This window comes from Sylvia atricapilla, chromosome 4 (assembly GCF_009819655.1).
Source record: "Sylvia atricapilla isolate bSylAtr1 chromosome 4, bSylAtr1.pri, whole genome shotgun sequence".
Lineage (NCBI taxonomy): Eukaryota > Metazoa > Chordata > Aves > Passeriformes > Sylviidae > Sylvia > Sylvia atricapilla.
The window spans coordinates 72,863,430-72,878,909 of record NC_089143.1 but is presented as its reverse complement, the minus strand read 5'-3'; the positions used below and the strand labels follow the sequence as shown (position 1 = coordinate 72,878,909).

Genomic DNA, 15,480 nt, shown 5'->3' with positions numbered 1-15,480 from the left:
CATTCCCATGCCTTCGTGCAACTGGAGAGAGCAGGGATTTAGTCTGGCATGTTGTCTCTGTCTCATCATATGGTGAGTGGTCAAAACAATTTCTACAGACTTTATCATATCTGGGTGTACTAATGATCTGCCTTCCTGTTGCTTCCCTTCCCAACTATGTTTGGGACAACAAAAATGCAGCACATCTGTCAGACAGAAGAGTATTCTGAAAAATTGCTCTTGAAAAATGTTTCCATCTGCATTTCTGCAGCATCTCTCTGTGTTTTTGCATCCCAGAGAGATACAGAGGTCCTCAGTGAAGCTCTCCATGAAATGAAGGAAGAGAACAGGCTCCTGAAGCAGAAAAACGCCTCAATGACCAGAAAGAACGAACACTATGAGAGTGAAATAAGTCGTCTCAACAAGGTAGGAACAGGAGTGAGCTACTGATTCCTCTGATTTTGGGATCTCTGTTGTCAGTGAGCTCCCAGATGCCATCAGTTCAATCCTGGGCGAACAACCTGGTGGCAGAAACATAATCACCATCTGGGAGCTGGGGAAACACACAAGACCTCACTTCAGCTCAGACCTGTGCATGCTGCTCTTGGCAGGTAGTAGGGCTGCAGTGCAAGGAGAAAAATTCAGAGAGTGTTTGGCTTCTCCTGTAAAACCTCTCTACATGTCATGTCTAAGCCTTTTCTACATCCTTCCCCCTCAGAGCAAAAGGGAAGTAGCACAAAGATGCTTCTGTATGCATCTAGTGAAAGACTGTGGTTGAAAAGAAAGGTCACACACTTTAAAACTGTTGTTGTACATGTATTCTGTGTTTGAGAATAATGGCTTCTCTTCACAAGACATGGTCCTGCCTTACTGGTTTTGTCCATACATACACATATTCATACCTATAATATTATGTGTATATATGTCTCACTGAGAAAATTGTCATTAAATAGCTAAATGGGAATTTTTTTTAACTGAGGGAAAGTAATAAATGTAATTTCGTTTAATCAAATGATCACATAAAGCAGTGGGTGTTTTCTAACAATTTTGTATTTCATGGTGAACCACGAACACTTCCTGAGGAAATGCACTGCAGTAACCATTGCTGTGTAACTTTAATACATGCTTTAATAAGCTATAGGACCATGAGGTATAGAAATCAAGACAGAAAACATAATGCTACCATAAGAAAAAATAGGACAGACCCCATGGTCTCTAGCTCTTTTTGAAATGCGTTGACAAGACTTGCTCAAAGCACCAGTCTAATTCAAGGCCTTGTTTGTTAAACAACTTGTTTAAATGTTTTATTTTGCTGTCTTATGATGTGGCTGTAATAAGACAGATGGGTATATAGAGCATTCTTTTGCATGAAGCATCAATTTCATATACGCTTTCCCAAAAGCAGTTTACTGATTTTTCTGTGCATTTGCATCCTTCAAGCCTCATGTCATGAATACACATGAGACAGGAAGGGGCCCTCCGTGCCCTTCTGACTTTAGTTGCCTGCTATTTCAGGTTCAGCCACTTGAAGTTATTACAAATTCTCTGAAATCAAACAACTTTTTCTTCTTTTTATGTGAATGGATAAAGCAGGGTCACACAATACTGTTTCCAAATGCAGTTTGAAAATAATCTTCACCTTACAGTTAACGTTTTGAAGATTTAATTTTATGGATTCTTCTTTTTTTTTTTTTTTTTTTTTTTTTCCTTCATAACTCTGAGTTGTAGAATCTTCTCAAAAAGGTATTAAAGGGAGGTTCAAAGGGGCAGAAGAAGGGTTAATCAGGGTAACAGTATTTTCACCCTCCCAGTTTAAGTTCAACCTTCTTTTATGTACAGGCATGGAACATAAGCTTTGCCACTATTATGCCAATTTCACTTCTGCACCATTCTTAGGGACAGCAGCTCATCAGATAAGAAGTCTTCCTTTTCTGTGCCTTCCGTGGAAAGTGCTTGGTGTTCGTTGGGCCTTGGATAATTAATACCAATCCTTGGATTGCTTTGGATACTGGTTCTGCTGCTTGACCACTTCTTCCCCCTTTGTCTCTTTCTCCTCCAAATATCTTCCATCCTTCCCGCATGGAGTGTGAGCAGCAAGGGAGAGCTGAGGCTCATTGGCATGAATTCAACTTCTAAAAGGGGTGAAGTTAGGGATTCATATCTTTTGTGACCGAATTTGAGAAGTGCTGAATGGTATTTGTGCAAGAGCAGAGAAAATAATAGATAATTATAATGTGTGGTTATAGACAGAGAGATGTCGGAGTGATTTAAAGATTATTCCAGTCCAAGGGAGCGCTGTGTAGTGCTGTTACAAATAAACAGAGTCTGCAAAGAACCGTGGCAGAATTTCAGTGTAAAACAGAGTTGAGAGTGGTACCGGTGTTGTGTGTATCCGTAACTCCCTCTAGTGACAAGCTATCGAGACTACACAACTTCCTCAGACAGGAGGGTTTACTTGGTTCCACGTGAAGGAATCTCTACTTCTAGAGCAAAAAACGTTTCAGGCAGACTTCACTGTAGTAAAGTGGGTTTGTTATCCCATGTATATAATTGAAGCAACTACAACTGAAGGGAAACCTCTTTTTAATAATTTTAAAGTATTTTTTTTTCTTTTTCATGTAGTGAATCTCTGTTTAGTGATTTTGCTGTTTGACATTGCAGGCCCTTCTGGATGTGTTGAAAAAGCAGCACCCACCTGTTGTCGGGACTCCTCCAGGGAAGGGTGACAGGAGCAGCATTGAGGAGATGAGAACCCAACTTGAAGTTCTTAAACAGCAGGTGAGAACAGCTCAAGAGAGCCTGGATTGATTTCATACACCATAATTTTTTGCCTTCTCTGGCAGAGACTGCGGCTGGTAGATTGCTGTGTAGAGCTTTTGAAAGGAAGAGAGCCAGTTTAGCCACAGCCCTTTGGAGTGATGTTTCCCCGGATGCTGTCATCACAGCAGTGTCCACCAAGTGAAACTGAGTCCTGGCAAAGGACTGGAGCAAGGACTTGTGGAGGACTCAAAGCAGCAGAATGGCTCTCCTGACTCCTGGGGGTGTCCTGCCAGCTTTTTTCCTAGGGGCTGATGGTCATCCAGAAGGAATGTTAAATTTCATGAGTTACCGATTTTTTCTTCTGCTCCTTTTATCTTAGAAATTGCCAGTGTAGTGAAATATCCAAGGATCTCAGTCTTGGAAAACTAGAGCATTGGCATTTCAGTTTTCTCAGTGTGAGACAAACCATTTGCACCCATAACCTGTATCCCAAGCCCTACAGACATGTATATAGTGTCTATAGTATCACTATAGACATGTATTTATTTATTTTTTCCATCTTTGTTCTGAGCAGCTCAAGTGTTTTGTGCACTGTCTTTCTTTCCATATGAGAGAATCAGTTTAAAAACAGTATCGTTTTCAGATAGTTTTAACACTTCAGGTCTGTTGTCCTGGATAGTGTCAGGGTTAATGTTATTGACACACAAATGGATGTGATCAGAATGGGAATTTTATTCAATGGGAATAAAATACTTGTTTCTGTCACGTTTGACAGCAGAGCCAGATTTTTCTCTCTACTGTAATGCTTGCCACATGCTGGAGAACAAAATCCTGCACTTGATTGTACAGTAATGAGTTATTTCATTCTACACAATAAAATAGAGTAAACCGGCTTTTTTTTTCCAAAATTCTCATGGGGTATCCATTTCATGAATGTGTTTTTCTAGTTGTATAAATCAGTACAGTGATTCCTTCTACATGAAATGGACCAGAAAGCTCTAACTGATGGAGGAGGGACTCTTGGGACAAGGAGTGAGGGGACAGAGTTCCACAGGGGCTTGGCTGTCGTCAGCCCATCCCTGGTCATGGCAGCAGAGATGAAGGCATTGGGAGGTGTGGGAGGTGTCCCCTCTTTCTCAGGGCAACAGAATCCTTGGCAAAACTGTGCCAAAGAGGTTCTCTTGCAGCTCCAGCCAGGAGCTGTACAGCTAGGGAGTAGGAGGGGAAATGGACAACAGAGAAGGAACTGGGAGAGAAGAAATGAGGAAATACTGAGGAGAGAAGCATGTAGATGGACAAGGGATGCGGGGATTTCTGCAAGTAACAGCTTTGTCTCTGTTTCAGAGGGTCAGGAAAAGAGTTTATAGAGCCCTGTGTTGACCCTTTTCCTCCTCTGAGATATTAAGTTTTCTAGTCCTTCTGTGAAGTCATAGCACTGCTTCCAGCAAAAGAAAACTGGGTCTGACCAATGGGCAGGGCATGAACAACAGCAAGTTTTTTCGGAGGAGACTGTCAGCAGGCTTTAGTGAGCAACCAAGAGGACATGAAAGGGCTTCTGAAAGTTCTGGTGGTGGTTCCCACCCAAACATGCCTTTGCTGTTATTTGTCAGTAGAGTGCCACCGTCCTCCAGCTTCTCACCAGGTGGATGCCTGCCCATTAGCTGAAGAACTAAGGCAGTCATCTTAACACCAAATAATTGCTGGATTTTTGTTTTGTTTCCAAATCTGTGTGCTCGCTGCCTATGCCTGAGGTGGTCAGATATTTTTTAATGGGATGAGGCTCTGTAATTCCTGACCACAAAAAAAAAGAACTAAGCCACTGCATCCTTCAGCATTTGCAAGGCAGCTTATTTTCTAGGAACAAGGACAAACATCTGTGTTTCCACTGGGAACTGTGAGCATTACATTCCATTTGGAATTGTGTACATTATGCTCCCCTCTGCCTCTACACTGGGGTGGGGAGGTTCTTCTCTAACTCCTTGCACTTGAGATACAGGAGGGAGTTAAAAGTGCCCATAACTGAAGAGAAAACTGGGAAAACGTTGGTAAAGTTTTTTTCCTGCTACTGCCAGTCCATTAAAAAGACCAATGCTAGTATTTGCTATCTCACTTATAAAATTTGGAACTGATGTTTGCCAGTCAGCTTTTTGAATTGCAAGACTGTACAAAAACTGGCACTGGGGACTGTTTCAATTATGTGTGCCACTGGAGAATGGTCATTGCTTATCACTTTGTATTGGTCACAAAAAAAGACCAGGGAAGCTTTTGTTTGGAGAACTGTACAGAGCAGGGATCCCCCTGCTTGGAATTCACTCTTCTGCTTGGGCAGTGTTTAGAAAGCAACCAAACCACAAAGTGGCTCTGCTGAAGTTCACACACGGTTCACCACGATTGCAGGTCCAAATATACGAGGAAGACTTCAGAAAGGAGAGATCTGACCGAGAGAGGCTTAATGAGGAGAAAGAAGCATTGCAGAAAATTAATGAAAGATTGCAATCTCAACTGAGTAAACTCAGCTCTCAGGTATGAGTCAAAAGAAAGCTCCCCTTGCCAGCACATGTGTATTTTTTTTTTCTCACTTTCCACACAGCTCAAGGCTTTCTGGCTTCCATTAATTGACATTGGATTTTATATGAGGTCACCACCTGGGATGAAATCATTCTGAAGTAATGCAGTGAGAAGATGAGAAACGATTAGAGAAGACTTCCAAAATGAGTAGATGAAGGGAGTATTTATTGCAGAAACTTCTTAAACATATCTGAAAATGGAGGAGGGAGAGGGTGGACGCAACCAAAAACAAATCCAGAGGACTTTGATTGTTTCACTGGCATTTGATATAGGAGTTGTAAAATCAAACCAACTTTTGAAATAAAGAGCTTCTGTAGTTAATCCTGACCTCTGCAATTGAATTACAGAGTGATGTTAATATCACTGAGTAAAAAAAGGTCTCCATACAAATTGGCTGAGCAGCCTCTGCAATAATTTTTTATTGCAACATCCTTTTTATCTCTTCAAAGTAGTGTCAGTAGGAAGCCATAGTAAAATCATGGTGTACAAAACTCTGAGCTTTCTCAATCCCCATTTAAGAATGGTGAAATTCCGAGGTTTCCTGTCTTGACGCAATTGTGCAATACTTTAAAAGAACGGCTGATTACCAAAATGCTCTGTGGTGATTTATTGTCCTCCCCAACACTGTTGTGACACAGAAACTTCAGGATTGTCTCATTCTCAGCCAAGCCATGCATCAGAGGGGCCTTGCTGAAGTGTCAGAGGCCAGGTGCTGCCCTGTGCCCCTCACTCTGGCCAGGTTCAGAGGTGTTGTGCTTGACTGTCCCTGCAGTGCAGCAACAGTTCACACTGGAGATCTTCCTGTTTGTCTCTTCCTGCCTTGGGATTTGATTAAACAGAGCTTGTGGAGGATTTCAAAGATGAGAGCAAGCATATAAAATATTTATTAGTTTGTTTTCTTAAGTCAAATTATTTAGTTGTGACTCACAGTCACAAAATATTAATCATCTCTTACCCTTCCTTACTCTGTCCTTAGGCAAATTCCTATTGGCTCTACTGGAAAGCAGAGGGCTTAAAAAAGGCAGACCCAAATCTGAGGCCAACAACTTTGGTCCTGTACCAAAATGATTTACTTATCTTGTCATGCAAGTGACTGTCCATGTAGTTCTGCTTTGAACTCTTGAAAGCTGCTGTGTGTAATGAAAATATAGAGTTGTTTTGGAATATAAAAGACACACAGAAACGTGCTTGTCGTATCTTGGAACCAATATTTTCCTCCCATAAAAGGCATCAAGACTCTGGTGTGGCGCAAGTCAGCTGTCTTAAATGATTTTTTTAATTATAAGTATTCTGAAGGGTCTAAACAAGCAGTGCTGCAACCCACTTGTACCTGAATGTTCTGTTGGTTGCATTCCACTGCTAATGCATTTCCTCTTGTTCTTATTTTCTTGACAGACAAAAGACCTCCCAGTACAGCCTGAGAGGCCCAGTTACCCAGCTCCACTCTTCCTCTCTCCATGTGTCAGTTATGGGGGCTGTGGGATGGTTCTTCACTATCCAGACCCCCGAGTGCATCCGGTGCCTGGCAGGGCACAGAAGCAGCAGGAGCAGCGCTCGGTAAGGTTCCCACCATCACCTGTGTGACAAGGACACTGATTTTCTCACAGCGTGGTGGCCATCACCCTGCCATCCTCAGCAGCAACTGAATCTGGGCTCTCCTAGTGTGTTGTTTAGTCCAGATCAAAATCGAATTTGCTTTGGCAAATACTCTTTATCTGTGACAGTGCGAAGAAGAAAAACAGGATTCTTTTACATCTGTTGGTTAATTAAAAAAAATAAGGTTGTTTGATTGGAGTCTTGCTGATTTCTTAGATTAATTTATTTCCATGACACACATTCAGAGTCTTTTCTATAATTACCTCACCTCAGAAGTAGGGATCTGCTCTGAGCCTTCAACATAAGATAATAAAAACCAAATCAGCGGAAGTGGAAGTTCTGTCTGAGTGTGGCTAACACAATGGGAAATGTGCCTTTTTTCCTGGAACACAACAAAGTCCTGTCTTCCTCAGCGTGAAGAAGGATAGCTTTGCACTGGAGCAGGTTCTCTGAGGGGGAGTTATTTATTCCAAGGAAAATACTGCTTCAAAGAACATTTTTTTTTAAGTGCTTTGGGTTATCTAAGTGGGCTGGCTTGTTCCAATCCAGTGAGAATGCATTTAAACATGGTGAATGTCATTTTAAATACACAATATCTGTTTCTGGCTATAAAGCTGTCACATATGGAAAGATGCTCATTATTTGAGAAATTATAGCTGAATTTTTGCAAAATGCATGTAAGGCTTTCAGGCTGTAGAAATCCAATGGAAAAGCTGTGGTCAGACAAGTAATTTCTGTGCTTCAGGAGTGTGCTTATCTGCCTATTTATCAGAGTTGGAAGTATTGCAGAATGTTTTTCCCTGCAATTTGGACACTGGCCCAGATTATTTTGGCTCTTCTCCCTGAACTTTCATCATCTGGGTTTCTAATTCTGTGAGGGATCACTGGGTTTACAACTCTGTCATTCCTGCTGGAGCACCGGTGTCAGTCTGACTGGTTGCTTTGTAACTCCCCATTTCATTCTGACCCTTTTTTTTTCAATTCTTTGCCTGTGTGAGTTGCTGCTCTGAGCTTTGGGTACCTCCCTGAGCAATTTGTTAGCAATGGAGAAAGGTGTTAGAATTTAATGGGTGTCCTGATACATAATCCTGCATGTTTAGTCTGTGCTTTTGCTTTTTTCGTTCTTTTTCTGTTCTTGTGCTTTTTCTTTCCTTTTTGCACTCTAGTAGAAACATTTTGGTTAGTCTAATGTGAAACACACATCTTGTTCCTAAAATTCATTCAAGTTTGCAAGATGTACGTACGTAAAAAGAGAAGAAGTGGTCAGAGAACATAAAATTAACCAGAAACTAAAAAAAGCAATGCAAATGAATGTAATTTGAGCCATTGGTGAAGAACTACCTGTGCTTATAGCTTTGTATCGAAGTTCACATTATTTGCCCACAAGCACAGAATTAGTTGATTATTCCTGTGACTGGTACAATTTAAGTTAAAATACAGTAGCTCCTTTTTTTTCCTGACAATATAGGAGAGTGATTACTGCTGTACATGCATGAATGCAGCAAAACATTAAAGTTAGATCTGTTTTCTCTATCTACAGCTTCATGCTGCCATCTTAATTCAGGCAAAACTTCTGTAGGAGTCTATGAAATTTGTTTCCTGCAAATTGAAATCTGCAGGATTCCCCTTGGGACAAGTCAATGATTTTGTCAGAGTAATTTCTGCAGAACAAGAATCATTTTTCCAGTGTAACTAATTTGAAGCAGCAATTACCTAGAATTTGACAAGCTTGCATGGACTTCTTACTCCAGACAGACAGCCTAACACAGCTTCAGCTGAAATGGCTGGTCCTACAGTTGTTTTCTCTAGTGGTAATTTGCTACTCATTTACCACAGTGGGTGGTATAAACTGTATTGCACTATTTCTTCCAAGATTTCCCTGGACAAAACTATGTCTGCATGGACATAACCTTCCCAGTACTTCCTCTCACGAGAAAGATGGGAAAGATTTTCCCTATCCCACGGTATTTTCAGAAAGTTATTTGATAATAGCTAATGTTATAGTAACAGCAATGCTAACCTGTGAGGAGAGGGAGGAGGGGAGAGAACTTTTTTCCATGGTGAATTCCTGTCACATTGGAGCATTTTACAGCTGTTACAGATGCATTCAAACTGAAGAGACTTCACCTGTCAGGTGGGACAGGTTTCTGTGGAGTTCTTTGGTGCAGGGAGATGCCTGCTGGTATCTTCTGCTGCACTTTATTCCTTAGTCCTTTTGAAATCTGGTTTGGTTCTCTTAATGTTTTGGTGTGATTATGGGATCTAGAAAGGTTTACACCAATTTTTCTAATGCCATAGGAGAGGAAGCAAGGTGGAAGACTGGGATTGGTGGATACCAACCTAAATATTAGATTTTTATTTTTGTAAACTGCTTTTGTAAGGCTAATGAGAAGCTTCACAGCACAATTATGTTTTTATCATGTCAGTATTCTTTTGTTTGAAGTGCCTGTGAAGTCCATATTGCTGCAATAATGTTTTATTGTTCTGTGCAGCCAGACTATCAGTGGTATGTTCCTGACCAGCTTCCTCCAGATGTGCAGCACAAGGCAAATGGTAAGACAACAGCTGTATAGAGCATGTATTAAATGTACTTTTTTTTTTTTTTCAAATGGAGGCCTTTGAGAGATGTAGAGTCTATCTGTTGAGTGCTTATGTGACAGCTTGGCCTCAGAGAGTCAAGGTGCAACACAGGTGAGGTTTCTGATGTAACACCATCTATGTTATAGCTTAGTTGCAATTCATAAAATGTCTCTATTACACATTATAGGGTCACACTTTTGCCTCATTAAAAACCTAGTAATAGTCCTAAAGAAAAGATACCCTCAGAATTCTCCTTAGAGCTTCTGCTGCTCCACCAAAGGCAAATTTAATGATGTGCCAAAACTGGGGCATAGGGCAGGTTTAGGAGCCCTTGGTAACAAAGTGCAGGGTTTAGGACCTTTAGGCAAAATGCCCATTGCTGTTCCTGATCTCTTCTGGTAGTCCAGGGTGCCAGGTCTGAAAATAGAGCCACAGAGTGAACAGAGTTAAATACTTGCCAAAGGGTCAGTGCACACTAATTTTTTGGAAACGGGGAGGACTAATTAATATTTGTATCTGGACTTGAAATCATTCTTGGGTGTTTTGAAGTACTTGTTTCAGACCACTCAAGAGATGGACACCACAAGGAATCTCTTCTGGGTGGGAATCTGCCATCCCATGGTGCCACCCCTGTGGGGCAGCAGGGACTGCTGAGTCCAGAAGCTGTTTTGTTACACCTGGAAGAAGATGGCTAAAGAGGAACTGTTCTATTATTTGCTGTCATTCACGTTTGCCCAGAAGAGAGGGTAGGGTGGGAATGTAGCTCACCAAAATGTCCCATAATTACACAGCCACTCTTTGGAGGGTTCTGATGTGGTCACAGGGAAAGTAGTGCTGTGCCTGCACAACGGAACAGGAGATTAATTTTGCCATTCCTCCCACTCAAATTGCAAGTGATTTACTGCACCAGAGGATGCAGGGAGGATGCTTATAACAGGCAATGAAACCAGTCCAGCCACCAACTGCAGCTGTGGTCCAGAGCAGTGCACTTGGGGGATCTGAAAAAAGAGAATTCTTCTTCTGCCCTGCTCAACTATGTGACTTGACTTCTCACTCCCTGAAAAAAACTTCTTGCAAATCTGTGCTCTATCTTTCTATTTCTGTTCCTTGGCCAGAATATCCAAACAACAGAACAGGGATTTGGAAACTTGAAGACTTTTCCCTTCCCTTTTTGCTCCAGTCCCTTTAAAGAGGGTTTCTTAACAGTCATAGTGCTGTGTGTGGGATGTCTGCTTTAACACCTTCTGTGCTCTTATTCTTTTTATCCTGGCTGCTAAAACAGATTATTTTGATTTATCCATTGATTGCGCAGAGGTCAAACTCCACTCTCAAAATATTGAGTCACTAGCCTGCCTTTATGTATTATATATAATTGTCTGTATTTAATCTGCCTGTTAGTGTTTTGAGAAGGGTTTCCAAGACAGAAGCTCCAAGAATATGTCACGAGCAAGAGTTCTTGATGTTCCCATTTCTTTCCCATTTGCTCCATTTTGTACAAGTGCTAATTACACCGGTGGGTCCAAATGAGCCCATATGTGCAGCAGCATTCCTGATTCTCAGTTCTCATCCATGGTTTTCTCAGCAGATTATAAATGCACCAATCAATCTCTCTGCTGAGCTAGATCTTCATGATAGGAAGCAAATCAGCAGTGCAGCAACTTTTAGGCATGAAACAGTTTCCGCTAGGAATGCTGTTTCAGTAGATTAATGTTTCTAGGGAAAACCTTTGAATTTCCCTTAACAAATTTTCCTTTGATGCTGAGCATTTTTTCTTAAGTAATAATAATGAAACACAGGTCACAGGTTGTAACTTCAGAGCTGAACACAAGTGAAATTAATCAGGAAACTGGTATTTTTGGTAATATTCCATTTAAAAAGCCTGGTTTAGAAATATCTGAAATCTGTGAAAGTTTCATAATACGATTGGGACTTTAAAGGTCACTAACCAGAAATTACTAATTTTTTTGTAGTTTTGTATAGTTTCTCACCTTCATTGTGAGGGAGAAAGGTGTTTGCGCCCAGGTACTTTGGGATTTGACTTGGGTTCTGCAGGTCCTGCTGTAACCAGCTGTAATCTCATGTTGTCTGCTTCTCCTGTAACCATATCTGTACTTTTCTTCTGACTGGCACCACTTTCCTTAGCTGCTCCCATGGTAAGAGGAGACTGTCTCAAAGGACTGCTGCCTTTGTTAAGCCCAGTTTGTTGTTCTATTGTGTTTAAATAATATAGAATTATCTCTGAAGATTTTTTTTATTAAAAACAAACAAACCAAACAACCCCGAAACTTTTGCTACAGAAATTTGATGAACACTATTTGATGCTATTTTCTAAAGTTTGCTCTCCAGACTGTTATTTTACCCAGAGATGTGTTTTTGGTAGTTGGCAGAGGAGCACTGATGCAATGTTGTGTCCAGCCCTGAGCTCTCATGGTTGTGTGATGGTTTAGATCTGGCGCTTTTGGATTTGAGCCCTTTCTAATAAACTGGGAATAACTTCATCAGAAAACAGGGAAGGATGAGGGGAATAGAGTGGGCAAAATGAGAGGAAATAAAACCCCCAACCCTCAAATAACTGCTTAGAGCCTCAGATAACTCATGGCAGAGTTTAGCTTGTCTTCCAAAAAACCAAAGGAGTTTCCTTTAAGGTCCCAATAAAGAAGGAGAAGCAAAGTGGAAATGTAGGTGATGCAAGACAGAGATTAAGGAAGATGATGAGATATTTCCTTACTGCACTGACAATATATTTCCAAGGAAATAACTTTTCTCTCCCACCTCTAGACTGGTCCCTCCCCAGGTACCTTGCTGTGCAGGAAGTCTTAGTTCTAAATTGTGCTTAAATTCTCCCAGCCTTGCCTTGTTAGACCAACAGTGCTGCTTTAGGAGGAACTTTAGATCCTAAGTCTCTCTGTGCTCTGTCACACCCTGATGTCAGTTTCTGACCTTTTTGTTCTTGGTTATGTGGTTCTGTTTGGGTTTTGTGGTTGATTCTGGGTTTTTTGGTTTTTCTTGTTGTTTGGGTTGTTTGTGTTTTTTGTTTGTTTGTTTTTTTGTTTGTTTGTTTTTTGTTTGGTTGGGTTTTTTTGTTTTTGTATTGAGTTGGTTTTGGGTTTTTTGTGTGTTTTTGTTTGTTTGTTTGTTTTTGTTTGTTTTTTGGTGGTTTTTTTTTTTTTTTTTTTTAATTTTTAAGGAGCAAGGCAAAAAGGTTTCCAGCAAATGTACTTAATGTCACTTTATTTGGCAAGCAGTGTTGACTTCCTTCCTTATCCAACTGTGCAAAATTGAAAAGACAGTTGTAAAAAAGAGCTTGATCTTGGAGATTTTCCCTGGACCCAGATTTTTAATGCAAAATTCTCTGGAAAAAAGGTTTACTGCTCAAAAGCCTGCTGGAGCAAGAACCCTTTTGCATGCTGCATCTGCTGGCATATCTTGACTTTTTCATTTCCACAACTAATCCTACTGCAGTTCTTTCCTTGGCAGAAAGATTCCCAGCAGATACATTTAAGGGCGCCGGTTACCCCTTCAGAACATCAGATAGAACCAAATGGGTTTCTCCAGCCTGAGCTGGGTGTTTTTGTGTTGGATGCAGTGATGCCAGGCATGGGGAAAAGCCCAAATGGAGCCTTTGGTCTCCCTCTCCAGGGGTAGCTCTGGAGGCTTGTGGGAGCAGCTGGTCACGTCCTCATCTTGGCATGCTCAGGGAAAGCAGAGCTCATCCTGCAAAGCCCTAAGGGTGCCCAGATAACCACATGGATGTGCCCTCTTACTTCCATTACAATCTCAGCTCCTCTTCCTTTCCAGACTCTGCTGCCTCCCAGATTTTTGCCCTGGAGGCACCTAATTTGCTGCTAATGTTGTTATAATTACAGCTAATTGGAAGAAGAGGAGGGAGAAGTGTGGCGTTTGCCACTGAAAATAATGACATCTGTAGGGAGAGGAGGGAAAATACGAAAACCTGGGAAAAAATGGATTTGTGGAGGTCTTCAATAAAAACCAGACCACCAAAAAAAAAAATCAATTAATTGACATCTTAATTTTCCTGGAAAAAATCCCGGACCCTTAACATTTTTGGTATTAGCCTGTCCTCAGTGCATACATTACATGAGAAATTATCAGTGCTTCCAAGTAGTCAAGACAGATTTAATTAGCAGCTTGCCATCCCCATTGGGAATGAAAATGTGATTGTTTTCAGCATTTTTACTGATACAACTTGATTTCTGCTATTGCAAAAAGGCCATTAGCACACTTCTGATTCCTAACTCCAGAACATGTGCAGATAAAGTGCTTTCAAAAGTCAGCTTGAGCTGAAGATCACAGAATGTGTTGTAGTTCTTCAGAGTAGCAGGCAGAAAAGTCTCATGGGAAGAGGAACAGGCTCTGTGATTTAAACAGCTGCAGATTTGATAATTTTATTTCTCTGAGCCAGCAGATCAGGATTCATCATTCCTAATGTTTCTTTTAAACTGAAATACTGAGTGCACTTCTGTTCTAACACTAGAGATGTGTTAGAGCATTTCCAAAACCTTTTGAAGCTTCAGGATGCATGTGTTGCACCAGCAATAGTCTATTTCCTTTCTTCAATTTTGTTTTGTTTTCCTAGCTTGAATGACTTACTATCAGACACAATTTTGAACCACAGACACCTGCTTAGCCATGGGTACTACCACCTAATTATTGCCTCTGTCAGATTTATCTCTCTTGGGTGTACCTAATGCCAATGTACACCTCTGAGCGCTGCTGAATGTCAGCTGATCTTTTCAGAAGTCTGGAAAGATTTTTTAGGGGGGCTTTAACCCATTAGACCCTCCTGCTTGCTCTGTCTGTGTCAAATATCAGGATTAGAGAGAAGTTGAGACAGAGACTCCTGGAGCACTCTGTGATATCCCCTCTCTTTTGCTTCTTCACTCCTACTGCCTGCCACTTGCATTGGTTAATTAGTCTCGTGATGAAGAACAGTGTTGGCTTTGGGGGGCTCTGTGTGTGAGAGGGTTACAAAATAGAGGAAAATGGCTCCTAAGTGAGCTGCATTTCTCAATGTCACAATAATTCCCGTTGATTTTGCTTTTGCAGCCTCCTCCCTGGAGAAGGGAGCCCATCGCTGACAGCCTCCAGCCTGGAGAAGTGTAAACCAAAGGCTGCAAGGGACCCTTGCAACTTCATTATTCTCTTTTCTTCTGGGTTGTTTTTTGGTTTGGGGTTGGGTTTTTTTTGTTTTGATTTGATTTTTTTTGGTTGGTTGGTTGGGTTTTCTGGGGTTTTTTTTTTTTGCCCCTAGCTCCTTATCTCTTCAGTGCATGTGATTTATGTCTGGTAAAATCCCTTTGAGGACAATAGAAAAGCAGCTCATACAGTGTGGTGATCCTCAGGATCCAGTTAAACTCTGCTGGGAAGCATTACTGCCCTTTGTTCTGAAGATGCTGTTTGTGCTGCCTTGTGAGAATCTCTTTGAAAGCCTGATGAGAAGAGATGCAGTTCTTGCTGGGGATTCGGAGTGCCATTTCTGGTTCTGAATGTCACATTCAAGAGCTTACAAACTCAATATTGGTGTGATATTTTGTTGTTCTTGTTGTTGTTTATGAGGGAATTATGAGGGGTTTTTTTATTCCAGGGAATGATTTGTTGATATATCACCTTGAATTCTGTCCTCTCCTTCTTGGTTGGTAAACGGGAAATCTGCTTCCTGTTTAAACCCATTTGTGTGATTGTAATCAGGGTACCACCAGTGCTGTGCCAGGTGAGAGGTGCCCACTTTGCCTTTCTGAGTCTGGGTCAGATCTCCTTTTGTTTTGCCTCTAGAATTACGTGTAAAACATAATCACAGGTTTGGTTGTTTTGGTTTTTTTTGTTCTCTGTGTACTTATTTGTATTGCAAGAATTTTAGTAGAAATGGGCTTAACTTCTCAGTGAATGCGGCTTTCTATTTCCAAATTATTCTTGTAATGAATCCGACTGTCATCATGTAATCTCTAACCAAGAATAAAACCTGGTTTTTAAGTGGAA

General features: G+C 41.1%; 1 protein-coding gene across 1 annotated transcript in view; it reads left to right on the top strand.

The window, feature by feature from the left end:
• Positions 1–15,480, top strand: part of TNIP3 (TNFAIP3 interacting protein 3) — a 36,531-nt gene extending 21,051 nt beyond the window's left edge. Inside the window, exons 9-14 of the mRNA XM_066318474.1 lie at positions 277–405; positions 2,641–2,757; positions 5,137–5,262; positions 6,703–6,864; positions 9,396–9,456; positions 14,551–15,480. Of these exons, the coding sequence (XP_066174571.1) occupies positions 277–405; positions 2,641–2,757; positions 5,137–5,262; positions 6,703–6,864; positions 9,396–9,456; positions 14,551–14,582 (627 nt within the window). The 3' untranslated portion in view covers positions 14,583–15,480. The remainder of the gene's footprint in view (positions 1–276; positions 406–2,640; positions 2,758–5,136; positions 5,263–6,702; positions 6,865–9,395; positions 9,457–14,550) is intronic.